The following is a 25430-nucleotide window of genomic DNA, read 5'->3' as shown; positions in this document are numbered from 1 at the left end:
CAGGAAGTCAGCCACGTTGGACTTCCTGCGTGATTTTAAAATTTACGAACACATGTTTGAAGACTTTAGGATGCACAAAAAATTATGAGGAATGGGTGGGGAGGGGCTGTCTTGGATGACACGTCTCTTCAACACCGCGTGGAAGTCGGTGACAGTGCCTAAGGAGTGGCAGACCGGGGTGGTGGTTCCCCTTTTCAAAAAGGGGGACCAGAGAGTGTGTGCCAATTACAGGGGTATCACACTGCTCAGCCTCCCTGGTAAAGTCTACTCCAAGGTGCTGGAAAGGAGGGTTCGGCCGATAGTCGAACCTCAGATCGAAGAGGAACAATGCGGATTCCGTCCTGGCCGTGGAACAACGGACCAGCTTTTCACTCTCGCAAGGATCCTGGAGGGGGCCTGGGAGTATGCCCATCCAGTCTACATGTGTTTTGTGGACTTGGAGAAGGCATATGACCGGGTCCCCCGGGAGATACTGTGGGGGGTGCTGCGGGAGTATGGGGTGAGGGGGGCACTTCTCAGGGCCATCCAATCCCTGTACGCCCAAAGCGAGAGCTGTGTTCGGATCCTCGGCAATAAGTCGGACTCGTTTCCGGTGGGGGTTGGCCTCCGCCAGGGCTGCGCTTTGTCACCAATCCTGTTCGTGATATTCATGGACAGGATATCGAGGCGTAGTCGGGTGGAGGAGGGTTTGCAGATCGGTGTGCTGAGGATCTCATCGCTGCTTTTTGCAGATGATGTGGTCCTGTTGGCATCATCGGTCTGCGACCTCCAGCACTCACTGGATCGGTTCGCAGCCGAGTGTGACGCAGTCGGGATGAGAATCAGCACCTCTAAATCTGAGGCCATGGTTCTCAGCAGGAAACCGGTGGTTTGCCTACTCCGGGTAGGGAATGAGTCCTTACCCCAAGTGAAGGAGTTTAAGTATCTCGGGGTCTTGTTCGCGAGTGAGGGGACGATGGAACGTGAGATTGGTCGGAGAATCGGAGCAGCAGGGGCGGTATTGCATTCGCTTTACCGCACCGTTGTGACGAAAAGAGAGCTGAGCCGGAAGGCAAAGCTCTCGATCTACCGTTCAATCTTCGTTCCTACTCTCACCTCTGGTCATGAGGGCTGGGTCATGACCGAAAGAACGAGGTCGCGGGTGCAAGCGGCCGAAATGGGTTTCCTCAGGAGGGTGGCTGGCGTCTCCCTTAGAGATAGGGTAAGAAGCTCAGTCATCCGTGAGGGACTCGGAGTAGAGTCCTTGCTCCTTTGCGTCGAAAGGAGCCAGTTGAGGTGGTTCGGGCATCTAGCACGGATGCCTCCTGGGCGCCTCCCTTGGGAGGTGTTCCAGGCACGACCAGCTGGGAGGAGACCACGGGGAAGACCCAGGACTAGATGGAGAGATTATATCTCTACTCTGGCCTGGGAACGCCTCGGGATCCCCCAGTCAGAGCTGGTTAATGTGGCCCGGGAAAGGGAAGTTTGGGGTCCCCTGCTGGAGCTGTTGCCCCCGCGACCCGATCCCGGATAAGCGGTTGAAGATGGATGGATGGAAAAAATTATGAAACTTTACACGCACATCCAAACTCGTAATTACTTTATTTTAGTGGTAAAATTTTGCTTGGGCGTGGCACGTTGGCTCTCTAGCGCCCCCATATGTCTTTTAGAGATGGAACATACCTTTAGGTACTCGAAAACGCATGAAACTTGGCAAAATGATTGACACCTGTGAACTTTATGTAAATGTACAGCCATTAGGTTCAGTGCATTTAGCCCGCTCTCTAGCGCCCCCTAACGCGTGGAAGGCTATAGTTTGGTCAAAGTTGATCCTATAGTAATGAAATTTGGTATGCATATCCCACTCATTATTTGAAACATATTCCTCATCGGGTTTCATTAGCTCCGCCCACCGGGAAGTCGGCCATATTGGATTTTGTGCGTTTTTCATGTATTTTATGCATACTTTTACGAACTCCTCCTAGAGAGTTTATCGGATCCGCGTCAAATTTGGGTGGTATAACCCTCAAACTACCGTGATGCTAAATTGCGAAGAAATATTTGATCGCTCGAACGGTGATGTCATACGTCATGTGCAAAGACGCCATTTTGTCTCTTTTTAGGTATGGAACTTTGCGATACTCCTCCTAGAGGATACAAGCAATCCATCTCAAAGTCGGGCAGCAGAATCTCAAGACCTTCATGATACTAAATTGCGAAGCTTTTGTGTTTTCGTGAAACGGCGTTCTTGTGGCGGCGCGGCGAATTTTGATGTTTCGCCATGACACAGGATGCTGTTGTAACTTGACTTTACATAGTCCGATCTGCCCCAAACTTCACAAGCTGGATAAGAGTCCAGGCCAAAAGACATATATGTGGTATTATGAGTGAAAGTCATAGCGCCCCCTACAGGAAACAGGAAATTGTTGTAAATTGACTATACATTGTCCAATCTTCCCCAAATTTGACATATTTTATAAGAGACCCGTCCTGAAGACATATACATGGTATTATGCGTGAAAGTCATAGCGCCCCCTACTGGCAACAGGAAGTTGTAGTAAATTGACTATACATTGTCCAATCTTCCCCAAATTTGACATGTTTTATAAGAGTCCAGGCCTGAAGATATATACGTGGTATTATGAGTGAAAGTCATAGCGCCACCTACTGACAACAGGAAATGGTTGTATACTGCCAGCCACCCTCATAGAAGTGCTTTAAAGGACGCCCCACATGTTCTCAACAGTTCATTTCCAGCGCCACATGCTCCAAGCAGAAAATTCACTCTAACTGTTGCGTGCTGTTTCCGACTTTCACGGGAATGAACAACAGCGTGTTCCCCGACGTGCGCGTTCCCCAAACGTGCCCGCGGGGGCGAGGGCCCGTTCATCGCTGCTTGCAGCTTTAATTATTATTGTTATTATTATTGTTATTATTATAATAATAATTATTGTTATTATTATTATTATTATTATTGTTATTATTATAATAATAATTATTGTTATTATTATTATTGTTATTATTATAATAATAATTATTGTTATTATTATTATTATTATTACAATAATAATTATTGTTATTATTATTGTTATTATTATTGTTATTATTATAATAATAATTATTGTTATTATTATTGTTATTATTATTATTGTTATTATTATTGTTATTATAATAATAATTATTGTTATTATTATTGTTATTATTATAATAATAATTATTGTTATTATTACTGTTATTATTATAATAATAATTATTGTTATTATTATTGTTATTATTATTATTGTTATTATTATTGTTATTATAATAATAATTATTGTTATTATTATTGTTATTATTATAATAATAATTATTGTTATTATTATTGTTATTATTATAATAATAATTATTGTTATTATTATAATAATAATTATTGTTATTATTATTATTGTTATTATTATTATAATAATTATTGTTATTGTTATTTTTATTATAATAATAATAATTATTGTTATTATTATTGTTGTTATTATAATAATAATTATTATTGTTATTATTATTATTATTATTATTGTTATTATATTGTTATTATTATAATAAGAATTATTATTATTATAATAAGAATAAGAATTATTATTATTATTATTATTAATTTTGTTATTGTTGTTATTATTGTTATTGTTGTTATTATTATTATTATTATAGTTATTATTAATTTTATTATTATTGTTATTGTTGGTATTGTTATTATTATTATTTGTTGTTATTATTATTATTATTGTTATTGTATCATTATTGTTGTTGTTGTTGTTATTATTATTAATATTAATAAGAGTGTTTGTGTTGGACCGGCAGAAGAAGCAGAAGGCAGAGAAGAGGAGGATCAGCTTCTCAGAGGAGGAGAAGAAGAAGAGAGGCTCCTTCAAACAGAGGAGACGGGAGGATGAGGACGAGGACGAGGACGACGAGGAGGACACTCAGGTAAACACACCTGTTGTTATTATTATTATTATTATTATTATTATTATTATTATTATTATTATTCTAGTTGTAGTAAATTGACTATACATTGTCCAATCTTCCCCAAATTTGACATGTTTTATAAGAGTCCAGGCCTGAAGATATATACGTGGTATTATGAGTGAAAGTCATAGCGCCACCTACTGACAACAGGAAATGGTTGTATACTGCCAGCCACCCTCATAGAAGTGCTTTAAAGGACGCCCCACATGTTCTCAACAGTTCATTTCCAGCGCCACATGCTCCAAGCAGAAAATTCACTCTAACTGTTGCGTGCTGTTTCCGACTTTCACGGGAATGAACAACAGCGTGTTCCCCGACGTGCGCGTTCCCCAAACGTGCCCGCGGGGGCGAGGGCCCGTTCATCGCTGCTTGCAGCTTTAATTATTATTGTTATTATTATTGTTATTATTATAATAATAATTATTGTTATTATTATTATTATTATTATTGTTATTATTATAATAATAATTATTGTTATTATTATTATTGTTATTATTATAATAATAATTATTGTTATTATTATTATTATTATTACAATAATAATTATTGTTATTATTATTGTTATTATTATTGTTATTATTATAATAATAATTATTGTTATTATTATTATTGTTATTATTATAATAATAATAATTATTATTATTATTATTATTATTGTTATTATTACAATAATAATTGTTATTATTATTGTTATTATTATTGTTATTATTATAATAATTATTGTTATTATTATTGTTATTATTATTATTGTTATTATTATTGTTATTATAATAATAATTATTGTTATTATTATTGTTATTATTATAATAATAATTATTGTTATATTACTGTTATATTATAATAAATAATTATTGTTATTATTATTGTTATTATTATTATTGTTATTATTATTGTTATTATAATAATAATTATTGTTATTATTATTGTTATTATTATAATAATAATTATTGTTATTATTATTGTTATTATTATAATAATAATAATTATTATTATTATTATTATTGTTATTATTATTATAATAATTATTGTTATTGTTATTTTTATTATAATAATAATAATTATTGTTATTATTATTGTTGTTATTATAATAATAATTATTATTGTTATTATTATTATTATTATTATTGTTATTATATTGTTATTATTATAATAAGAATTATTATTATTATAATAAGAATAAGAATTATTATTATTATTATTATTAATTTTGTTATTGTTGTTATTGTTGTTATTATTATTATTATTATTATTGTTATTATTAATTTTATTATTATTGTTATTGTTGGTATTATTATTATTATTATTGTTATTATTATTATTATTGTTATTGTATCATTATTGTTGTTGTTGTTGTTATTATTATTAATATTAATAAGAGTGTTTGTGTTGGACCGGCAGAAGAAGCAGAAGGCAGAGAAGAGGAGGATCAGCTTCTCAGAGGAGGAGAAGAAGAAGAGAGGCTCCTTCAAACAGAGGAGACGGGAGGATGAGGACGAGGACGAGGACGACGAGGAGGACACTCAGGTAAACACACCTGTTGTTATTATTATTATTATTATTATTATTATTATTATTATTCTAGTTGTAGTAATAGTAGATATTATTCTAGTTATTATTATTATTATTAGTTGTAGTAATAATGGACGTGTTTCAGTCTCCAGCCGCTGAGCAGACGGACAGGAGGACACCGCAGAGGAAGAAGAAGAAGGACGGAGTGACGGAGACAGGAAGGAGCAGCATCAAGACGTCCTCCCTCTTCAGACACAACCCAGACATCCCAGAGATCAGCAGGTACTCAGCTCCTCCTCTGATTGGCCCTCACAGCGCCAGCTGCATTCTGATTGGTTCCCACCATAACCAGCTGACATCATCCTTATCACACCTTTAATCAGTCTCTTATAAACATCTGTCCTCCCTCCTGTCCTCCCTCCTGTCCTCCCTCCTGTCCTCCCTCCTGTCCTCCCTCCTGTCCTCTCTCCTGTCCTCCCTCCTGTCCTCCCTCCTGTCCTCCCTCCTGTCCTCTCTCCTGTCCTCCCTCCTGTCCTCCCTCCTGTCCTCTCTCAGACCGGTAGTCTCCCAGTTGAAGGAGCAGATTTTCACCAGTGACTCATTTTCAGACCTGGACCTGCACCCCCACCTGGTAACACCCCCTTATTATTACTATAATAATAATAACAACAATAATAATATCATTGTTATTGTTGTTACAATAATAAATGATAACAATAGTGTTATTGTTATTATTGTTATTATTGTAATCATAATAAATGATCAGAGCTGCTGAGTGTTCTCTGCTCTGATTGGCTGGTTTCTGTCCACCAGGTGGCAACACTGAACAAAGTCCTGAACGTTACCACGGTGACCAGGTCAGTTCACACACACACACACACACACACACACACACACACACCTGTGTCCATCATTTAAAGGGACAGTGCATTGACGTCCATTCAGTGACCTGTGACCTCTGACCTGTGACCTCTGACCTCTGTGTTTAACCCCTCGCTGTGTGTTCAGTGTTCAGAAGCAGACCATCCCGGTTCTGCTGTCGGGACGGGACGCTGTGGTCCGCTCTCAGACCGGCTCAGGTGAGACCTCTCTTTATCAATACATCAATCCTCCAACACCATCTCAACGAGTCAGAGCCCGGCTCAGAACCAGACTGGTCAGAACCCGGGTCAGAACCCGGGTCAGAACCAGACTGGTCAGAACCCGGGTCAGAACCAGACTGGACCTCTCTAACAGTCAGTGACGGTTGGTTGGTCTCTGCAGGGAAGACTCTGTCCTACGCCGTCCCCATCGTCCAGAGTCTGCAGGCCGTCCAGCAGAAGATCAGCAGGTCTGACGGTCCTCTGGCTGTCATCATCGTCCCCACCAGAGAGGTCAGAGACACAGACTGACCTACTGACCTACAGACTGACCTACTGACCTACAGACTGACCTACAGACTGAGCTACTGACCTACAGACCTACAGACTGACCTACAGACCTACAGACTGAGCTACTGACCTACAGACCTACAGACTGACCTACAGACCTACAGACTGACCTACTGACCTACAGACTGACCTACAGACCTACAGACTGAGCTACTGACCTACAGACTGACCTACAGACTGAGCTACTGACCTACAGACCTACAGACTGACCTACAGACCTACAGACTGAGCTACTGACCTACAGACTGACCTACAGACTGAGCTACTGACCTACAGACCTACAGACTGACCTACAGACCTACAGACTGAGCTACTGACCTACAGACTGACCTACTGACCTACAGACTGACCTACAGACTAACCTACTGACCTACAGACTGACCTACAGACTGAGCTACTGACCTACAGACTGACCTACAGACTGACCTACTGACCTACAGACTGACCTACAGACTGACCTACTGACTAACCTACTGACCTACAGACTGACCTACAGACTGACCTACTGACTAACCTACTGACCTACAGACTGACCTACAGACTGACCTACAGACTGACCTACTGACTAACCTACTGACCTACAGACTGACCTACAGACTGACCTACTGACTAACCTACTGACCTACAGACTGACCTACAGACTGACCTACAGACTGACCTACTGACTAACCTACTGACCTACAGACTGACCTACAGACTGACCTACAGACTGACCTACTGACTAACCTACTGACCTACAGACTGACCTACAGACTGACCTACAGACTGACCTACAGACTGACCTACAGACTGACCTACAGACTGAGCTACTGACCTACAGACTGACTCACTGTCTCTGTCTCTGTCTCTCTGTCTCTGTCTCTGTCTGTCTCTCAGCTGGCCCAGCAGACGTTTCAGATCTTCCAGAAGCTCCTGAAGGTATCACTATTGATCAGATTTAATGATTATTTTATTGATTGATTAAATGTTCAGTCATAAAACATCAGCTCCTCCTCCCTCCTCCTCCTCTCCCTCCCCTCTCCCTCTCCTCCTCCCTCTCCTCCTCTCCCTCTCCTCCTCTCCCTCTCCTCCTCTCCCTCTCCTCCTCCCTCTCCTCCTCTCCCTCTCCTCCTCCCTCTCCTCCTCTCTCTCTCTCCTCTCCCTCTCCTCCCTCCCTCCCTCTCCTCCTCTCTCTCTCCTCTCCCTCTCCTCCTCTCTCTCTCCTCCTCTCCCTCTCCTCCTCTCCTCTCCTCCTCTCCCTCTCCTCCTCTCTCTCCTCCTCTCCCTCTCCTCCTCTCTCCTCCTCTCTCCCTCCTCCTCTCTTCCTCTCCTCCTCTCCCTCTCCTCCTCTCCCTCTCCTCCTCTCCCTCTCCTCCTCTCTCTCCTCCTCTCCCTCTCCTCCTCTCCCTCTCCTCCTCTCTCTCCTCCTCTCCCTCTCCTCCTCTCTCTCCTCCTCTCCCTCTCCTCCTCTCCCTCTCCTCCTCTCTCTCCTCCTCTCCCTCTCCTCCTCTCTCTCTCCTCCTCTCCCTCTCCTCCTCTCTCTCCTCCTCTCCCTCTCCTCCTCTCCTCCTCCTCCTCCTCTCTCTCCTTCTCTCCCTCTCCTCCTCTCCTCCTCCTCCTCCTCTCTCTCCTCCTCTCCCTCTCCTCTCTCTCCCTCTCTTTCCTCCTCCTCATCTTCCTCTCCTCCTCCTCCTCCTCTCCTCCTCTCCTCCTCCTCCTCCTCTCTCTCCTCCTCCTCTCTCTCCCTCTCTTTCCTCCTCCTCATCTTCCTCTCTCCCTCTCCCTCCTCCTACTCTCTCCCTCTCTCTCCTCCTCCTCCTCCTCTCCTTCTCCTCCTCCTCTCTCCTCCTCTCCCTCTCCTCTCTCTCCCTCTCTTTCCTCCTCCTCATCTTCCTCTCTCTCCTCCTCCTCCTCTCCTCCTCTCCTCCTCCTCCTCCTCTCTCTCCTCCTCTCTCTCCCTCTCTTGCCTCCTCCTCATCTTCCTCTCTCTCCCTCTCTCTCCTCCTCCTCCTCTCTCTCCCTCCCTCTCTCTCTCCTACTCCTCCCCTCCCTCCTCCTCCTCTCTCTCCTCTCTCTTCCACTCTCTCCTCCTCCTCCTCTCTCCCTCTCTTTCCTCCTCCTCATCTTCCTCTCTCTCCCTCTCTCTCCTCCTCCTTCTCTTCTCTGCAGCCGTTCACCTGGATCGTTCCTGGAGTCCTGATGGGAGGAGAGAAGAGGAAGGCAGAGAAGGCCAGGTAAACTACTGATACCTGATCTCTCCTTAGGAAGGAGGACAGGAAGGAGGACAGGAAGGAGGACAGGAAGGAGGAGGACAGAAAAGAGGACAGGGAGGAGGACAGGAAGGAGGACATGGAGGAGGTCAGGAAGGAGGACAGGAAGGAGGTTAGGAAGGAGGACAGGAAGGAGGTTAGGAAGGAGGACAGGAAGGAGGACAGGGAAGAGGACAGGAAGGAGGACAGGAAGGAGGACAGGAAGGAGGACAGGGAAGAGGACAGGAAGGAGGACAGGAAGGAGGTCAGGAAGGAGGTCAGGAAGGAGGACAGGAAGGAGGACAGCAGGTTGGACTGACAGACTCGCGTCTCTCTCCAGACTTCGTAAAGGAATCAACATCCTGGTCTCGACTCCTGGTCGTCTGGTGGATCACATCAGGAACACTCTGAGCATCGCCTTCAGCGCCGTCCGCTGGCTGGTTCTGGACGAGGCCGACCGGTAAGAACCCCCCAACCAGCCCCCAACCACACACCCAACCAGCCTCCAACCACACCCCAACCAGCCCCCAACCAGCCCCCCAACCAGCCCCCAACCACACCCCAATCAGCATTCAACCACACAACAAACAAGCCCCCAACCAGCTCCCAACCAGCCCCCAACCACACCCCCAACCAGCCCCCAACCAGCCCCCAACCACACCCCAACCAGACCCCAACCAGACCCCCAACCACACCCCCAACCACACCCCAACCAGCCCCCAACCAGCCCCCAACCACACCCCCAACCAGCCCCCAACCACACCCCAACCAGCCCCCAACCACACCCCCAACCAGCCCCCAACCACACCCCAACCAGCTCCCAACCAGCCCCCAACCACACCCCCCAACCAGCCCCCAACCACACCCACAACCAGCCCCCAACCACACCCACAACTGCACCGACAACCAGCCCCCAACCACACACCCAACCAGCATTCAACCACACAACCAACAAGCCCACAACAAGCCCCCAACCAGCCCCCAACCACTTCCCCAAACACACCCCAACCAGCCCCCAACCACACCCCCAACCACACCCCAAACCAGCCCCCAACCACACCCCAAACCAGCCCCCAACCAGCCCCCAACCACACCCCAACCAGCCCCCAACCACACCCCCAACCAGCCCCCAACCAGCCCCCAACCACATCCCCAACCAGCCCCCAACCACATCACCAACCACACCCCAAACCAGCCCACAACCACACCCCCAACCACACCCCCAACCAGCCACCAACCAGCCCCCAACCAGCTCCCAACCAGCTCCCAACCACACCCCCAACCAGCCACCAACCAGCCCCCAACCACAGTAATGTGTACTCCTGTGTATTAATGTGTACTCATGTGTATTAATGTGTACTCCTGTGTGTGTTCAGGACGTTGGACCTGGGTTTTGAGAAGGACCTGACGGTCATATTGAACAGTCTGAACGGTACCGGGCCGACCCGGCAGAACGTCCTGCTGTCGGCTACGTTAACTCACGGTAAACTCTCTACTTCCTGTTCTGGAGGAAATGATGCCATGTTGGTATTATCAAGCTAGCTGACAGCAGCTGATGTCTCTAACATCCAGCTGTGTTCCAGGTGTGACCCGGTTAGCAGACGTTTGTCTCGACGACCCAGTCACCATCCACGTGTCTGGCCCCGTCTCCTCTGACCTCACCACCTCTGACCCCGGCACAGCCAGCCAATCGGAGAGCTTCGCTCTGCCGGAGGCTCTGCAGCAGTACGTGGTGGTCGTCCCCAGTAAGGTCCGGCTGGTCTGTCTGGCTGCTTTCATCCTGGACAAATGTAAGGTAAACTACAATACAACCTCTCTCTCTCTCTATATATACATATAGACACATACAGTAGGGCTGTCAGGTAAACTACAATACACAGAAATATATATATATATATTTATATATATATTTATATGTATATATATATACAGTAGGGCTGTCAAAGGTAAAGTATAATAAATATATACATATTCCTGATTGGTCAGTAAACCGTCACCTGGCTCAGGTGGTTCCAGCTGCAGCGTCCTGATTGGTCAGTGAACTGTCTCCATGTTCAGTTTTGTCAGAACAACAAGCTGATCGTCTTCACGTCCAGCTGCGAGGCCGTGGAGTTCCTCCACTCCCTCTTCACCTCCGTCCTCTCTGGGCCCGCCGCCGCCGCCGCTCAGACGCCTCGCCTCAGCTTCCTGCGTCTCCACGGCAACATGAAGCAGGAGGTGAGAGCGCCGTCCGTCACGTTGTCTGTGCTCCTCAGTGAGTCGCTGATCAGCTGGTTATCTGAGCAGCGTTTGTTTTGTCCACCAGGAGCGCTCAGATGTCTTCCAGAAGTTCTCAGTGTCTCCGGGGGGAGTTCTGCTCTGTACGGTCAGTCACTCTATATATACAGTATATATATACTCCTAATGTATACAGTACATCATATACTCACAATGTGTCTCAGGGTATTGATGGTGTGTATATCTGTGATGTTTCAGGACGTTGCAGCCAGAGGTCTGGACCTCCGTCAGGTCACCTGGATCCTTCAGGTGATCATCTTCCTCATGACTCTGAACATGATCCTGATAATACTACTACCAGTACTACAGGTACTACTACAGGTACTACTACAGGTACTACTCTGTGTGTTTACAGTACACTCCTCCGACGACGGCGGCGGAGTACGTCCATCGGGTTGGCCGGACGGCTCGTATCGGAGGAAGAGGAAGCAGCCTCCTCTTCCTCACTCCTGCTGAGACTGCCTTCATCGGAGAGCTGGCCAATCACAGCATCAGGTCTGTTGTAGTACTCTACGAGTACCACAGTGGTAGTACTACTGATACTACTGTATTCTCTAAATGTACCACAGTGATAGTACTATGAGTACCACAGTGGTAGTACCACAGTGATACTACCACAGTGGTAGTACCACAGTGATAGTACCACAGTGATAGTACTATGAGTACCACAGTGGTAGTACCACAGTGGTAGTACCACAGTGATACTACCACAGTGGTAGTACCACAGTGATAGTACCACAGTGATAGTACTATGAGTACCACAGTGATAGTACTATGAGTACCACAGTGGTAGTACCACAGTGATAGTACTATGAGTACCACAGTGATACTACCACAGTGATAGTACTATGAGTACCACAGTGATAGTACTATGAGTACCACAGTGATAGTACTATGAGTACCACAGTGGTAGTACCACAGTGATAGTACTATGAGTACCACAGTGATACTACCACAGTGATAGTACTATGAGTACCACAGTGGTACTACTGATACTACTGTACTCTCTCTGAGTACCACAGTGATAGTACTACAGTGATAGTACCACAGTGATGGTACTACTGCTGGTACTGGTCCAGTATCTCTGTTGGTCCACCTCCTGGTTCTGACTGTGGGGGGGCGGGTCTTGTTGTGTTTCAGCCTATCAGAGATGAAGCTGCTGGACATCCTGTCCAGTCTGATGATGGACGACACCTACAAAGGACGGGGCAAATATCACAGCAAGGTAAGACCCAGAGGGTACCAGAGTCTTTGAGAGGGTACCAGAGTCTGAGAGACGGTACCAGAGTCTGCAAGAGGGTACCAGAGTCTGAGAGACGGTACCAGAGTCTTTGAGAGGGTACCAGAGTCTTTGAGAGGGTACCAGAGTCTGCAAGAGGGTACCAGAGTCTGAGAGACGGTACCAGAGTCTTTGAGAGGGTACCAGAGTCTGCAAGAGGGTACCAGAGTCTGAGAGACGGTACCAGAGTCTGAGAGACGGTACCAGAGTCTGCAAGAGGGTACCAGAGTCTTTGAGAGGGTACCAGAGTCTTTGAGAGGGTACCAGAGTCTGAGAGACGGTACCAGAGTCTGAGAGACGGTACCAGAGTCTGAGAGACGGTACCAGAGTCTGCAAGAGGGTACCAGAGTCTGAGAGACGGTACCAGAGTCTTTGAGAGGGTACCAGAGTCTGAGAGACGGTACCAGAGTCTGAGAGACGGTACCAGAGTCTGAGAGACGGTACCAGAGTCTGCAAGAGGGTACCAGAGTCTGAGAGACGGTACCAGAGTCTGCAAGAGGGTACCAGAGTCTTTGAGAGGGTACCAGAGTCTGAGAGACGGTACCAGAGTCTGAGAGACGGTACCAGAGTCTGAGAGACGGTACCAGAGTCTTTGAGAGGGTATCAGAGTCTGCAAGAGGGTACCAGAGTCTGAGAGAGGGTACCAGAGTCTGCGAGAGGGTACCAGAGTCTGAGAGACGGTACCAGAGTCTGAGAGACGGTACCAGAGTCTGAGAGACGGTACCAGAGTCTTTGAGAGGGTACCAGAGTCTGCAAGAGGGTACCAGAGTCTGAGAGAGGGTACCAGAGTCTGCGAGAGGGTACCAGAGTCTGCGAGAGGGTACCAGAGTCTGCGAGAGGGTACCAGAGTCTGAGAGAGGGTACCAGAGTCTGCGAGAGGGTACCAGAGTCTGAGAGAGGGTACCAGAGTCTTTGAGAGGGTACCAGAGTCTGAGAGAGGGTACCAGAGTCTTTGAGAGGGTACCAGGGTCTGAGAGAGGGTACCAGAGTTTTTGAGAGGGTACCAGAGTCTGAGAGAGGGTACCAGGGTCTGAGAGACGGTACCAGAGTCTGAGAGACGGTACCAGAGTCTGAGAGACGGTACCAGAGTCTGAGAGACGGTACCAGAGTCTGCGAGAGGGTACCAGAGTCTGAGAGAGGGTACCAGAGTCTGCGAGAGGGTACCAGAGTCTGAGAGAGGGTACCAGAGTCTTTGAGAGGGTACCAGAGTCTGAGAGAGGGTACCAGAGTCTGCGAGCGGGTACCAGAGTCTGAGAGAGGGTACCAGAGTCTTTGAGAGGGTACCAGAGTCTGAGAGAGGGTACCAGAGTCTTTGAGAGGGTACCAGGGTCTGAGAGAGGGTACCAGAGTTTTTGAGAGGGTACCAGAGTCTGAGAGAGGGTACCAGGGTCTGAGAGAGGGTACCAGAGTTTTTGAGAGGGTACCAGAGTCTGAGAGACGGTACCAGAGTCTGAGAGACGGTACCAGAGTCTTTGAGAGGGTACCAGAGTCTGCAAGAGGGTACCAGAGTCTGAGAGAGGGTACCAGAGTCTGAGAGACGGTACCAGAGTCTGAGAGACGGTACCAGAGTCTGAGAGACGGTACCAGAGTCTTTGAGAGGGTACCAGAGTCTGAGAGACGGTACCAGAGTCTGAGAGACGGTACCAGAGTCTGAGAGACGGTACCAGAGTCTGCAAGAGGGTACCAGAGTCTGAGAGACGGTACCAGAGTCTGCAAGAGGGTACCAGAGTCTTTGAGAGGGTACCAGAGTCTGAGAGACGGTACCAGAGTCTGAGAGACGGTACCAGAGTCTGAGAGACGGTACCAGAGTCTTTGAGAGGGTACCAGAGTCTGCAAGAGGGTACCAGAGTCTGAGAGAGGGTACCAGAGTCTGCGAGAGGGTACCAGAGTCTGAGAGACGGTACCAGAGTCTGAGAGACGGTACCAGAGTCTGAGAGACGGTACCAGAGTCTTTGAGAGGGTACCAGAGTCTGCAAGAGGGTACCAGAGTCTGAGAGAGGGTACCAGAGTCTGCGAGAGGGTACCAGAGTCTGCGAGAGGGTACCAGAGTCTGCGAGAGGGTACCAGAGTCTGAGAGAGGGTACCAGAGTCTGCGAGAGGGTACCAGAGTCTGAGAGAGGGTACCAGAGTCTTTGAGAGGGTACCAGAGTCTGAGAGAGGGTACCAGAGTCTTTGAGAGGGTACCAGGGTCTGAGAGAGGGTACCAGAGTTTTTGAGAGGGTACCAGAGTCTGAGAGAGGGTACCAGGGTCTGAGAGACGGTACCAGAGTCTGAGAGACGGTACCAGAGTCTGAGAGACGGTACCAGAGTCTGAGAGACGGTACCAGAGTCTGAGAGACGGTACCAGAGTCTGCGAGAGGGTACCAGAGTCTGAGAGAGGGTACCAGAGTCTGCGAGAGGGTACCAGAGTCTGAGAGAGGGTACCAGAGTCTTTGAGAGGGTACCAGAGTCTGAGAGAGGGTACCAGAGTCTGCGAGCGGGTACCAGAGTCTGAGAGAGGGTACCAGAGTCTTTGAGAGGGTACCAGAGTCTGAGAGAGGGTACCAGAGTCTTTGAGAGGGTACCAGGGTCTGAGAGAGGGTACCAGAGTTTTTGAGAGGGTACCAGAGTCTGAGAGAGGGTACCAGGGTCTGAGAGAGGGTACCAGAGTTTTTGAGAGGGTACCAGAGTCTGAGAGACGGTACCAGAGTCTGAGAGACGGTACCAGAGTCTTTGAGAGGGTACCAGAGTCTGCAAGAGGGTACCAGAGTCTGAGAGAGGGTACCAGAGTCTGAGAGACGGTACCAGAGTCTGAGAGACGGTACCAGAGTCTGAGAGACGGTACCAGAGTCTTTGAGAGGGTACCAGAGTCTGCAAGAGGGTACCAGAGTCTGAGAGACGGTACCAGAGTCTGCAAGAGGGTACCAGAGTCTGAGAGACGGTACCAGAGTCTGCAAGAGGGTACCAGAGTCTGAGAGACGGTACCAGAGTCTTTGAGAGGGTACCAGAGTCTTTGAGAGGGTACCAGAGTCTGAGAGACGGTACCAGAGTCTGAGAGACGGTACCAGAGTCTGAGAGACGGTACCAGAGTCTGCAAGAGGGTACCAGAGTCTGAGAGACGGTACCAGAGTCTTTGAGAGGGTACCAGAGTCTGCAAGAGGGTACCAGAGCCTGAGAGACGGTACCAGAGTCTGAGAGACGGTACCAGAGTCTGCAAGAGGGTACCAGAGTCTGAGAGACGGTACCAGAGTCTGCAAGAGGGTACCAGAGTCTGAGAGACGGTACCAGAGTCTTTGAGAGGGTACCAGAGTCTTTGAGAGGGTACCAGAGTCTGAGAGACGGTACCAGAGTCTGAGAGACGGTACCAGAGTCTGAGAGACGGTACCAGAGTCTGAGAGACGGTACCAGAGTCTTTGAGAGGGTACCAGAGTCTGCGAGAGGGTACCAGAGTCTGAGAGAGGGTACCAGAGTCTGCGAGAGGGTACCAGAGTCTGAGAGACGGTACCAGAGTCTGAGAGACGGTACCAGAGTCTTTGAGAGGGTACCAGAGTCTGCGAGAGGGTACCAGAGTCTGAGAGAGGGTACCAGAGTCTGCGAGAGGGTACCAGAGTCTGCGAGAGGGTACCAGAGTCTGCGAGAGGGTACCAGAGTCTGCGAGAGGGTACCAGAGTCTGAGAGAGGGTACCAGAGTCTGCGAGAGGGTACCAGAGTCTGCGAGAGGGTACCAGAGTCTTTGAGAGGGTACCAGAGTCTTTGAGAGGGTACCAGAGTCTGAGAGAGGGTACCAGAGTCTTTGAGAGGGTACCAGGGTCTGAGAGAGGGTACCAGAGTTTTTGAGAGGGTACCAGAGTCTGAGAGACGGTACCAGAGTCTGAGAGACGGTACCAGAGTCTGAGAGACGGTACCAGAGTCTTTGAGAGGGTACCAGAGTCTTTGAGAGGGTACCAGAGTCTGAGAGACGGTACCAGAGTCTGAGAGAGGGTACCAGGGTCTTTGAGAGGGTACCAGGGTCTGCGAGAGGGTACCAGAGTCTGAGAGAGGGTACCAGAGTCTGAGAGAGGGTACCAGAGTCTTTGAGAGGGTACCAGAGTCTGAGAGAGGGTACCAGGGTCTTTGAGAGGGTACCAGAGTCTGAGAGAGGGTACCAGGGTCTGCCAGAGGGTACCAGAGTCTGAGAGAGGGTACCAGAGTCTGCGAGACGGTACCAGAGTCTTTGAGAGGGTACCAGAGTCTTTGAGAGGGTACCAGAGTCTGAGAGAGGGTACCAGGGTCTTTGAGAGGGTACCAGAGTCTGAGAGAGGGTACCAGAGTCTTTGAGAGGGTACCAGAGTCTGAGAGAGGGTACCAGGGTCTTTGAGAGGGTACCAGAGTCTGAGAGAGGGTACCAGGGTCTGCCAGAGGGTACCAGAGTCTGAGAGAGGGTACCAGAGTCTGCGAGACGGTACCAGAGTCTTTGAGAGGGTACCAGAGTCTTTGAGAGGGTACCAGAGTCTGAGAGACGGTACCAGAGTCTGAGAGACGGTACCAGAGTCTGAGAGACGGTACCAGAGTCTGCAAGAGGGTACCAGAGTCTGAGAGACGGTACCAGAGTCTTTGAGAGGGTACCAGAGTCTTTGAGAGGGTACCAGAGTCTGCGAGAGGGTACCAGAGTCTGAGAGACGGTACCAGAGTCTGAGAGACGGTACCAGAGTCTTTGAGAGGGTACCAGAGTCTGAGAGAGGGTACCAGAGTCTGCGAGAGGGTACCAGAGTCTGAGAGACGGTACCAGAGTCTGAGAGACGGTACCAGAGTCTTTGAGAGGGTACCAGAGTCTTTGAGAGGGTACCAGAGTCTGAGAGAGGGTACCAGAGTCTGCGAGAGGGTACCAGAGTCTGCGAGAGGGTACCAGAGTCTGCGAGAGGGTACCAGAGTCTGAGAGAGGGTACCAGAGTCTGCGAGAGGGTACCAGAGTCTGAGAGAGGGTACCAGAGTCTTTGAGAGGGTACCAGAGTCTGAGAGAGGGTACCAGAGTCTTTGAGAGGGTACCAGGGTCTGAGAGAGGGTACCAGAGTTTTTGAGAGGGTACCAGAGTCTGAGAGAGGGTACCAGAGTCTGAGAGACGGTACCAGAGTCTTTGAGAGGGTACCAGAGTCTTTGAGAGGGTACCAGAGTCTGAGAGAGGGTACCAGGGTCTGCGAGAGGGTACCAGAGTCTGAGAGAGGGTACCAGAGTCTGAGAGAGGGTACCAGAGTCTTTGAGAGGGTACCAGAGTCTGAGAGAGGGTACCAGGGTCTTTGAGAGGGTACCAGAGTCTGAGAGAGGGTACCAGGGTCTGCCAGAGGGTACCAGAGTCTGAGAGAGGGTACCAGGGTCTTTGAGAGGGTACCAGAGTCTGAGAGAGGGTACCAGAGAGGGTACCAGAGTCTGAGAGAGGGTACCAGAGTCTTTGAGAGGGTACCAGGGTCTGAGAGAGGGTACCAGGGTCTGAGAGAGGGTACCAGGGTCTGCCAGAGGGTACCAGAGTCTGAGAGAGGGTACCAGGGTCTTTGAGAGGGTACCAGGGTCTGAGAGAGGGTACCAGGGTCTGCCAGAGGGTACCAGAGTCTGAGAGAGGGTACCAGGGTCTTTGAGAGGGTACCAGAGTCTGAGAGAGGGTACCAGGGTCTCTGAGAGGGTACCAGGGTCTGAGAGAGGGTACCAGAGAGGGTACCAGAGTCTGAGAGAGGGTACCAGAGTCTTTGAGAGGGTACCAGGGTCTGAGAGAGGGTCCCAGGGTCTGAGAGAGGGTACCAGAGAGGGTACCAGAGTCTGAGAGAGGGTACCAGAGTCTCAGAGAGGGTCCCAGGGTCTCAGAGAGGGTACCAGGGTCTCAGAGAGGGTCCCAGGGTCTCAGAGAGGGTCCCAGGGTCTTTGAGAGGGTCCCATGGTCTCAGAGAGGGTACCAGAGAGGGTCCCAGGGTCTGAGAGAGGGTACCAGAGAGGGTACCAGAGTCTCAGAGAGGGTCCCAGGGTCTCAGAGAGGGTACCAGGGTCTCAGAGAGGGTACCAGAGTCTGAGAGACAATTCCAGTAGTCATAACAAGGAATTCCTAGATGTTTGAGAGGTTTCAAGGGTCCTTCAGTTGGTTCTAGGTACCTTTTGATTGGGGTTCAGTGGTTGTTCAGGGGTATCCAGCAGTCTGTCGCCGTGGGTGTCAGTGTCAGGGGTAAGGGTGTTTGTTCCTTCAGGGTATCCCGGTGGTGCATTGTGCGGTCCCAGAGGTCTTTGAAGGGATATAAAAGGTTTTGTCCTACGAGGCCGTTCTAGGACTCGTAGGAGAGTCCAGGGATGGTTGGGGTGTTTTAAGGATGATCAGGAACCTTTGATGTAATTTCCAGAGTCCATCCTGTACATGGATCTTTAAAGGGGTTCCAGGGTTCCTTCAAGTGGGTTGAGTGGCTTCTGGGGCCTTTGAATTGGTTCCAAACGTCCATCAGAACTTTTAAGCGGGTTCCAGGAGTCTTTAAGAGGGATCCAGGGATGCTTCCGTGTGTTCTAAGAGCTTTGAATGAGGCACAGGGATCTTTGAGAGAGTTCAAGGTCCTTCTTGGCATCGTGAGGGTCTTTGATTGGTTTAGTCGTCTTTGAGTAACAGCCACAGCCTAGTCTCAGTAGGGGGTTCTGGGGGTCCCTCTGGGTTTTCATAAGGTTCCCCGGGTCATTAAGAGGGTTCCAGGAGTCTTTGGGGAGTCTCAGAGGGAGAGGTTCTGGAGTAGCAGGAGGCCCAGTGGAACCTTAGAGGGAGAGGTTCTGGAGCAGCAGGAGGCCCAGTGGAACCTCAGAGGGGAGGTTCTGGAGTAGCAGGAGGCCCAGTGGAACCTCAGAGGGGAGGTTCTGGAGTAGCAGGAGGCCCAGTGGAACCTTAGAGGGAGAGGTTCTGGAGCAGCAGGAGGCCCAGTGGAACCTCAGAGGGAGAGGTTCTGGAGTAGCAGGAGGCCCAGTGGAACCTTAGAGGGAGAGGTTCTGGAGCAGCAGGAGGCCCAGTGGAACCTCAGAGGGAGAGGTTCTGGTTGTTGGATCATGGAAGGATACTGATGCTCATGATGAACTGGTCTGGATCAGCTCTGCTGGTCTCCTGGCTGAAGGATTATTTTCTGTTTACAGTTAGATGTTGTAACCGCTGAATAACAGAACACCCTGTCTGTCCCTCTACCTGTCTGTTCCTCTACCTCTCTACCTGTCTGTCTCTCTACCTGTCTGTCTCACTACCTGTCTTTCCCTCTACCTGTCTGTCTGTCAGAGTTCGTCTGCAGCTCTGGAGCAGGAGACCAGAGAGAGAGCGACGGTTCTGCAGACGGAGTTTGAGAACGTTGTTCACTCAGACGTTCAGTCACTGCAGAACGCCAAGAAAGGTACGTAACAGTCTGTGGTTCTGGTTTCATCTGGGTCAGGACCATCAGGTGGTTTCATCTGGGTCAGGACCATCAGGTGGTTTCATCTGGGTCAGGACCATCAGGTGGTTTCATCTCTGTGACTTCCTGTTGTGACATGTGTCCCTGTGATGTCACTGTGATGTCATCAGCGCTGCAGTCCTTCCTGCGGGCCTACACCACCTACCCCGCCGGCCTCAAACACGTCTTCCACATCCGCTCCCTCCACCTGGGACACACCGCCAAGAGCTTCGGCCTCAGGGATGCTCCGCAGGGCCTGAGCACCGCCACGGGTCCCCGGGCCAAGAACCAGAACCAGAAGAAGGGCAGCAGCAGCCAGACTGCAGGAGGAAAGAGGTGAGAGTATAACAGACCGTTGCTACGTATAACAGACCGTTGTTACGTATAACAGACCGTTGCTACGTATAGCAGACCGTTGCTACGTATAGCAGACCGTTGCTACTATAATAGACCGTTGCTACGTATAACAGACCGTTGCTACGTATAACAGACCGTTGCTACGTATAACAGACCGTTGTTACGTATAACAGACCATTGCTATGTATATCAGACCGTTGCTACTATAATAGACCGTTGCTACGTATAACAGACCATTGTTGCGTATAACAGACCGTTGCTACTATAATAGACCGTTGCTACGTATAACAGACCGTTGTTGCGTATAACAGACCGTTGCTACGTATAGCAGACCGTTGCTACGTATAGCAGACCGTTGCTACGTATAACAGACCGTTGATCTGATGATCCGGTTCTGGTTCCTCGTCCTCAGGGTGTCTCAAGGTCAGAGGGAGGTCAGCCTGCTGCGCTCTGAGTTCTCCAGCGGGTTGGAGGACGCAGACGCCACCAAGAAGAAGAAGAGGAAGAAGAAGAAGACGTTTGGCCAGTCAGGAGAAGAAGAGGAGGAGTTATGAGGTTAAAGGTGACGACTTCACGCTGTCGCTCAGAACTGAATCTGATCACGTTTAAATAAAGAAAAATAAAGAAAAATTGTTTTATAAATGACTCTTTACAGACTGCTCTCTGATTGGTCAACAGCTACTGCTCTCTGATTGAACAACAGCTACTGCTCTCTGATTGGTAGATAATAATATCATGTGTTTCTACCATTGGATTGATTTTTCTTTGTTGGGAAATATAATATCTTTGCTCTACGAACACACTGACGCCATCTGAACGCCGTTCATCAGGATTCTGTTTCCCAACACGTGTCTCACTGCTGAATACTGCAGTAGTACTCGAGTAGTACTCCAGTAGTACTGGAGTAGTACTCCAGTAGTACTCCAGTACTACTGCAGTAGTCCTTGACGTCTTCAACGTAACGTTTGGGCTCCAGTGAACCGTCTGTAGCAGATTTCCATCAGACGGAGTTTTACAGCCAAAAAACCTCTAAAATCTAAAAATAAAGTAAATAAATAAATAAATGAAGCTGAATATAAATATGATATAAATATAATATGAATATAATATAACGTTGAGCTTTCAGTCAGCTGAAGAAATAAAAGCACTTAAAGAAACATTCAGAGTGTTCTGGTGTCTCTGATCGCTGCCTTTTAACAGCATCAATATTTCATCAGCTGATCGCTCCGTTAACATTCAGCCGTCTGGACCTCAGATCACTGATCAATAAACCTCAGATCACTGATCAATCAACCTCAGATCACTGATCATTCAACCTCAGATCACTGATCAATAACCCTCAGATCACTGATCAATAAACCTCAGATCACTGATCAATAAACCTATGATCACTGATCAATAACCCTATGATCACTGATCAATAACCCTCAGATCACTGATCAATAACCCTCAGATCACTGATCAATAAACCTCAGATCACTGATCAATAACCCTCAGATCACTGATCAATAAACCTCAGATCACTGATCAATAACCCTCAGATCACTGATCAATCAGACTTCACATCTTTCACACTTTAAGATTATAGTGATAATTTACTATAAAAATACACAATAATAATAATAACAACAAAAACATCCAGAATTATTGGAATATTTATTGAAAATGTAAAAAAGTTGAATAAAACAACGACTCGTCGTCAGCTGGTCTCCGGATTCTCTCTCAGATATTAATATTAATATTATTACTCATAGAAGTAGAGTATTGTTATTATTACTCATAGAAGTAGAGTATTGTTATTATTACTAACAGAAGTAGAGTAGTGTTATTATTACTCATAGAAGTAGAGTATTGTTATTATTACTCATAGAAGTAGAGTATTGTTATTATTACTCATAGAAGTAGAGTATTGTTATTATTACTAACAGAAGTAGAGTAGTGTTATTATTACTCATAGAAGTAGAGTAGTGTTATTATTACTAACAGAAGTAGAGTATTGTTATTACTCATAGAAGTTGAGTATTATTATTATTCATAGAAGTAGAGTATTGTTATTACTAACAGAAGTAGAGTATTGTTATTATTACTAACAGAAGTAGAGTAGTGTTATTATTACTCATAGCAGTAGAGTATTGTTATTATTACTCATAGAAGTAGAGTATTGTTATTATTACTAACAGAAGTAGAGTATTGTTATTATTACTCATAGCAGTAGAGTATTGTTATTATTACTAACAGAAGTAGAGTATTATTATTACTCATAGAAGTAGAGTATTGTTATTATTACTAACAGAAGTAGAGTATTGTTATTATTACTAACAGAAGTAGAGTATTATTATTACTCATAGAAGTAGAGTATTGTTATTATTACTAACAGAAGTAGAGTATTGTTATTACTCATACCAGTAGAGTATTGTTGTTATTACTCATAGAAGTTGAGTATTATTATTACTCATAGAAGTAGAGTATTGTTATTATTTCTCATAGCAGTAGAGTATTGTTATTATTACTAACAGAAGTAGAGTATTGTTATTATTACTCATAGAAGTAGAGTATTGTTATTATTATTCATAGAAGTAGAGTATTGTTATTATTTCTCATAGCAGTAGAGTATTGTTATTATTACTAACAGAAGTAGAGTATTGTTATTATTACTCATAGAAGTAGAGTATTGTTATTATTACTAACAGAAGTAGAGTAGTGTTATTATTACTCATAGCAGTAGAGTATTGTTATTATTACTCATAGAAGTTGAGTATTATTATTATTACTAACAGAAGTAGATTATTGTTATTACTCATAGCAGTAGAGTATTGTTATTATTACTCATAGAAGTTGAGTATTATTATTATTCATAGAAGTAGAGTATTGTTATTATTACTAACAGAAGTAGAGTATTGTTATTATTACTAACAGAAGTAGAGTATTATTATTACTCATAGAAGTAGAGTATTGTTATTATTACTAACAGAAGTAGAGTATTGTTATTATTTCTCATAGCAGTAGAGTATTGTTATTATTACTAACAGAAGTAGAGTATTGTTATTATTACTAACAGAAGTAGAGTATTATTATTACTCATAGAAGTAGAGTATTGTTATTATTACTAACAGAAGTAGAGTATTGTTATTACTCATACCAGTAGAGTATTGTTGTTATTACTCATAGAAGTTGAGTATTATTATTACTCATAGAAGTAGAGTATTGTTATTATTTCTCATAGCAGTAGAGTATTGTTATTATTACTAACAGAAGTAGAGTATTGTTATTATTATTCATAGAAGTAGAGTATTGTTATTATTTCTCATAGCAGTAGAGTATTGTTATTATTACTAACAGAAGTAGAGTATTGTTATTATTACTAACAGAAGTAGAGTATTGTTATTATTACTCATAGCAGTAGAGTATTGTTATTATTACTAACAGAAGTAGAGTATTATTATTACTCATAGAAGTAGAGTATTGTTATTATTTCTCATAGCAGTAGAGTATTGTTATTATTACTAACAGAAGTAGAGTATTGTTATTATTACTAACAGAAGTAGAGTATTGTTATTATTACTAACAGAAGTAGAGTATTATTATTACTCATAGAAGTAGAGTATTGTTATTATTACTAACAGAAGTAGAGTATTGTTATTACTCATAGCAGTAGAGTATTGTTATTATTACTCATAGAAGTTGAGTATTATTATTACTCATAGAAGTAGAGTATTGTTATTATTACTAACAGAAGTAGATTATTGTTATTACTCATAGCAGTAGAGTATTGTTATTATTACTCATAGAAGTTGAGTATTATTATTATTCATAGAAGTAGAGTATTGTTATTACTAACAGAAGTAGAGTATTATTATTACTCATAGAAGTAGAGTATTGTTATTATTACTAACAGAAGTAGAGTATTGTTATTATTACTAACAGAAGTAGAGTATTGTTATTACTCATAGCAGTAGAGTATTGTTATTATTACTCATAGAAGTTGAGTATTATTATTACTCATAGAAGTAGAGTATTGTTATTATTACTAACAGAAGTAGAGTATTGTTATTATTTCTCATAGCAGTAGAGTATTGTTATTATTACTCATAGAAGTTGAGTATTATTATTATTCATAGAAGTAGAGTATTGTTATTACTAACAGAAGTAGAGTATTGTTATTATTACTCATAGAAGTTGAGTATTATTATTATTCATAGAAGTAGAGTATTGTTATTACTAACAGAAGTAGAGTATTGTTATTATTACTAACAGAAGTAGAGTATTATTATTACTCATAGAAGTAGAGTATTGTTATTATTACTAACAGAAGTAGAGTATTGTTATTATTTCTCATAGCAGTAGAGTATTGTTATTATTACTAACAGAAGTAGAGTATTGTTATTATTACTCATAGAAGTAGAGTATTGTTATTATTACTCATAGAAGTAGAGTATTGTTATTATTTCTCATAGCAGTAGAGTATTGTTATTATTACTAACAGAAGTAGAGTATTGTTATTATTACTCATAGCAGTAGAGTATTGTTATTATTACTAACAGAAGTAGAGTATTGTTATTATTACTAACAGAAGTAGAGTATTGTTATTATTACTCATAGCAGTAGAGTATTGTTATTATTACTAACAGAAGTAGAGTATTGTTATTATTACTAACAGAAGTAGAGTATTGTTATTATTACTCATAGCAGTAGAGTATTGTTATTATTACTAACAGAAGTAGAGTATTGTTATTATTACTCATAGCAGTAGAGTATTGTTATTATTACTAACAGAAGTAGAGTATTGTTATTATTACTAACAGAAGTAGAGTATTGTTATTATTACTCATAGCAGTAGAGTATTGTTATTATTACTAACAGAAGTAGAGTATTGTTATTATTACTCATAGCAGTAGAGTATTGTTATTATTACTAACAGAAGTAGAGTATTGTTATTATTACTAACAGAAGTAGAGTATTGTTATTATTTCTCATAGCAGTAGAG

At 45.2% G+C, this 25430-nt stretch overlaps 1 protein-coding gene across 1 annotated transcript in view; it reads left to right on the top strand.

Moving 5' to 3' along the window:
• ddx31 (DEAD (Asp-Glu-Ala-Asp) box polypeptide 31) overlaps positions 1-21092 on the top strand; it is a 25644-nt gene extending 4552 nt beyond the window's left edge. The window contains exons 3-21 of the mRNA XM_074639755.1: positions 3811-3951; positions 5633-5769; positions 6043-6118; positions 6301-6344; positions 6496-6566; positions 6751-6860; positions 7794-7835; positions 9066-9130; positions 9486-9605; positions 10522-10628; positions 10729-10940; positions 11204-11362; positions 11451-11510; positions 11621-11671; positions 11778-11917; positions 12563-12647; positions 19939-20050; positions 20221-20425; positions 20859-21092. Of these exons, the coding sequence (XP_074495856.1) occupies positions 3811-3951; positions 5633-5769; positions 6043-6118; positions 6301-6344; positions 6496-6566; positions 6751-6860; positions 7794-7835; positions 9066-9130; positions 9486-9605; positions 10522-10628; positions 10729-10940; positions 11204-11362; positions 11451-11510; positions 11621-11671; positions 11778-11917; positions 12563-12647; positions 19939-20050; positions 20221-20425; positions 20859-21000 (2079 nt within the window). The 3' untranslated portion in view covers positions 21001-21092. The remainder of the gene's footprint in view (positions 1-3810; positions 3952-5632; positions 5770-6042; positions 6119-6300; positions 6345-6495; positions 6567-6750; positions 6861-7793; positions 7836-9065; positions 9131-9485; positions 9606-10521; positions 10629-10728; positions 10941-11203; positions 11363-11450; positions 11511-11620; positions 11672-11777; positions 11918-12562; positions 12648-19938; positions 20051-20220; positions 20426-20858) is intronic.
• The last annotated feature ends 4338 nt before the right edge of the window (positions 21093-25430 follow it).

This window comes from Sebastes fasciatus, chromosome 6, assembly GCF_043250625.1.
Source record: "Sebastes fasciatus isolate fSebFas1 chromosome 6, fSebFas1.pri, whole genome shotgun sequence".
NCBI classification, from domain to species: Eukaryota; Metazoa; Chordata; class Actinopteri; order Perciformes; family Sebastidae; genus Sebastes; species Sebastes fasciatus.
Note: the sequence above shows the minus strand (reverse complement) of the source record. Positions and strands in the feature narration are given on the sequence as shown.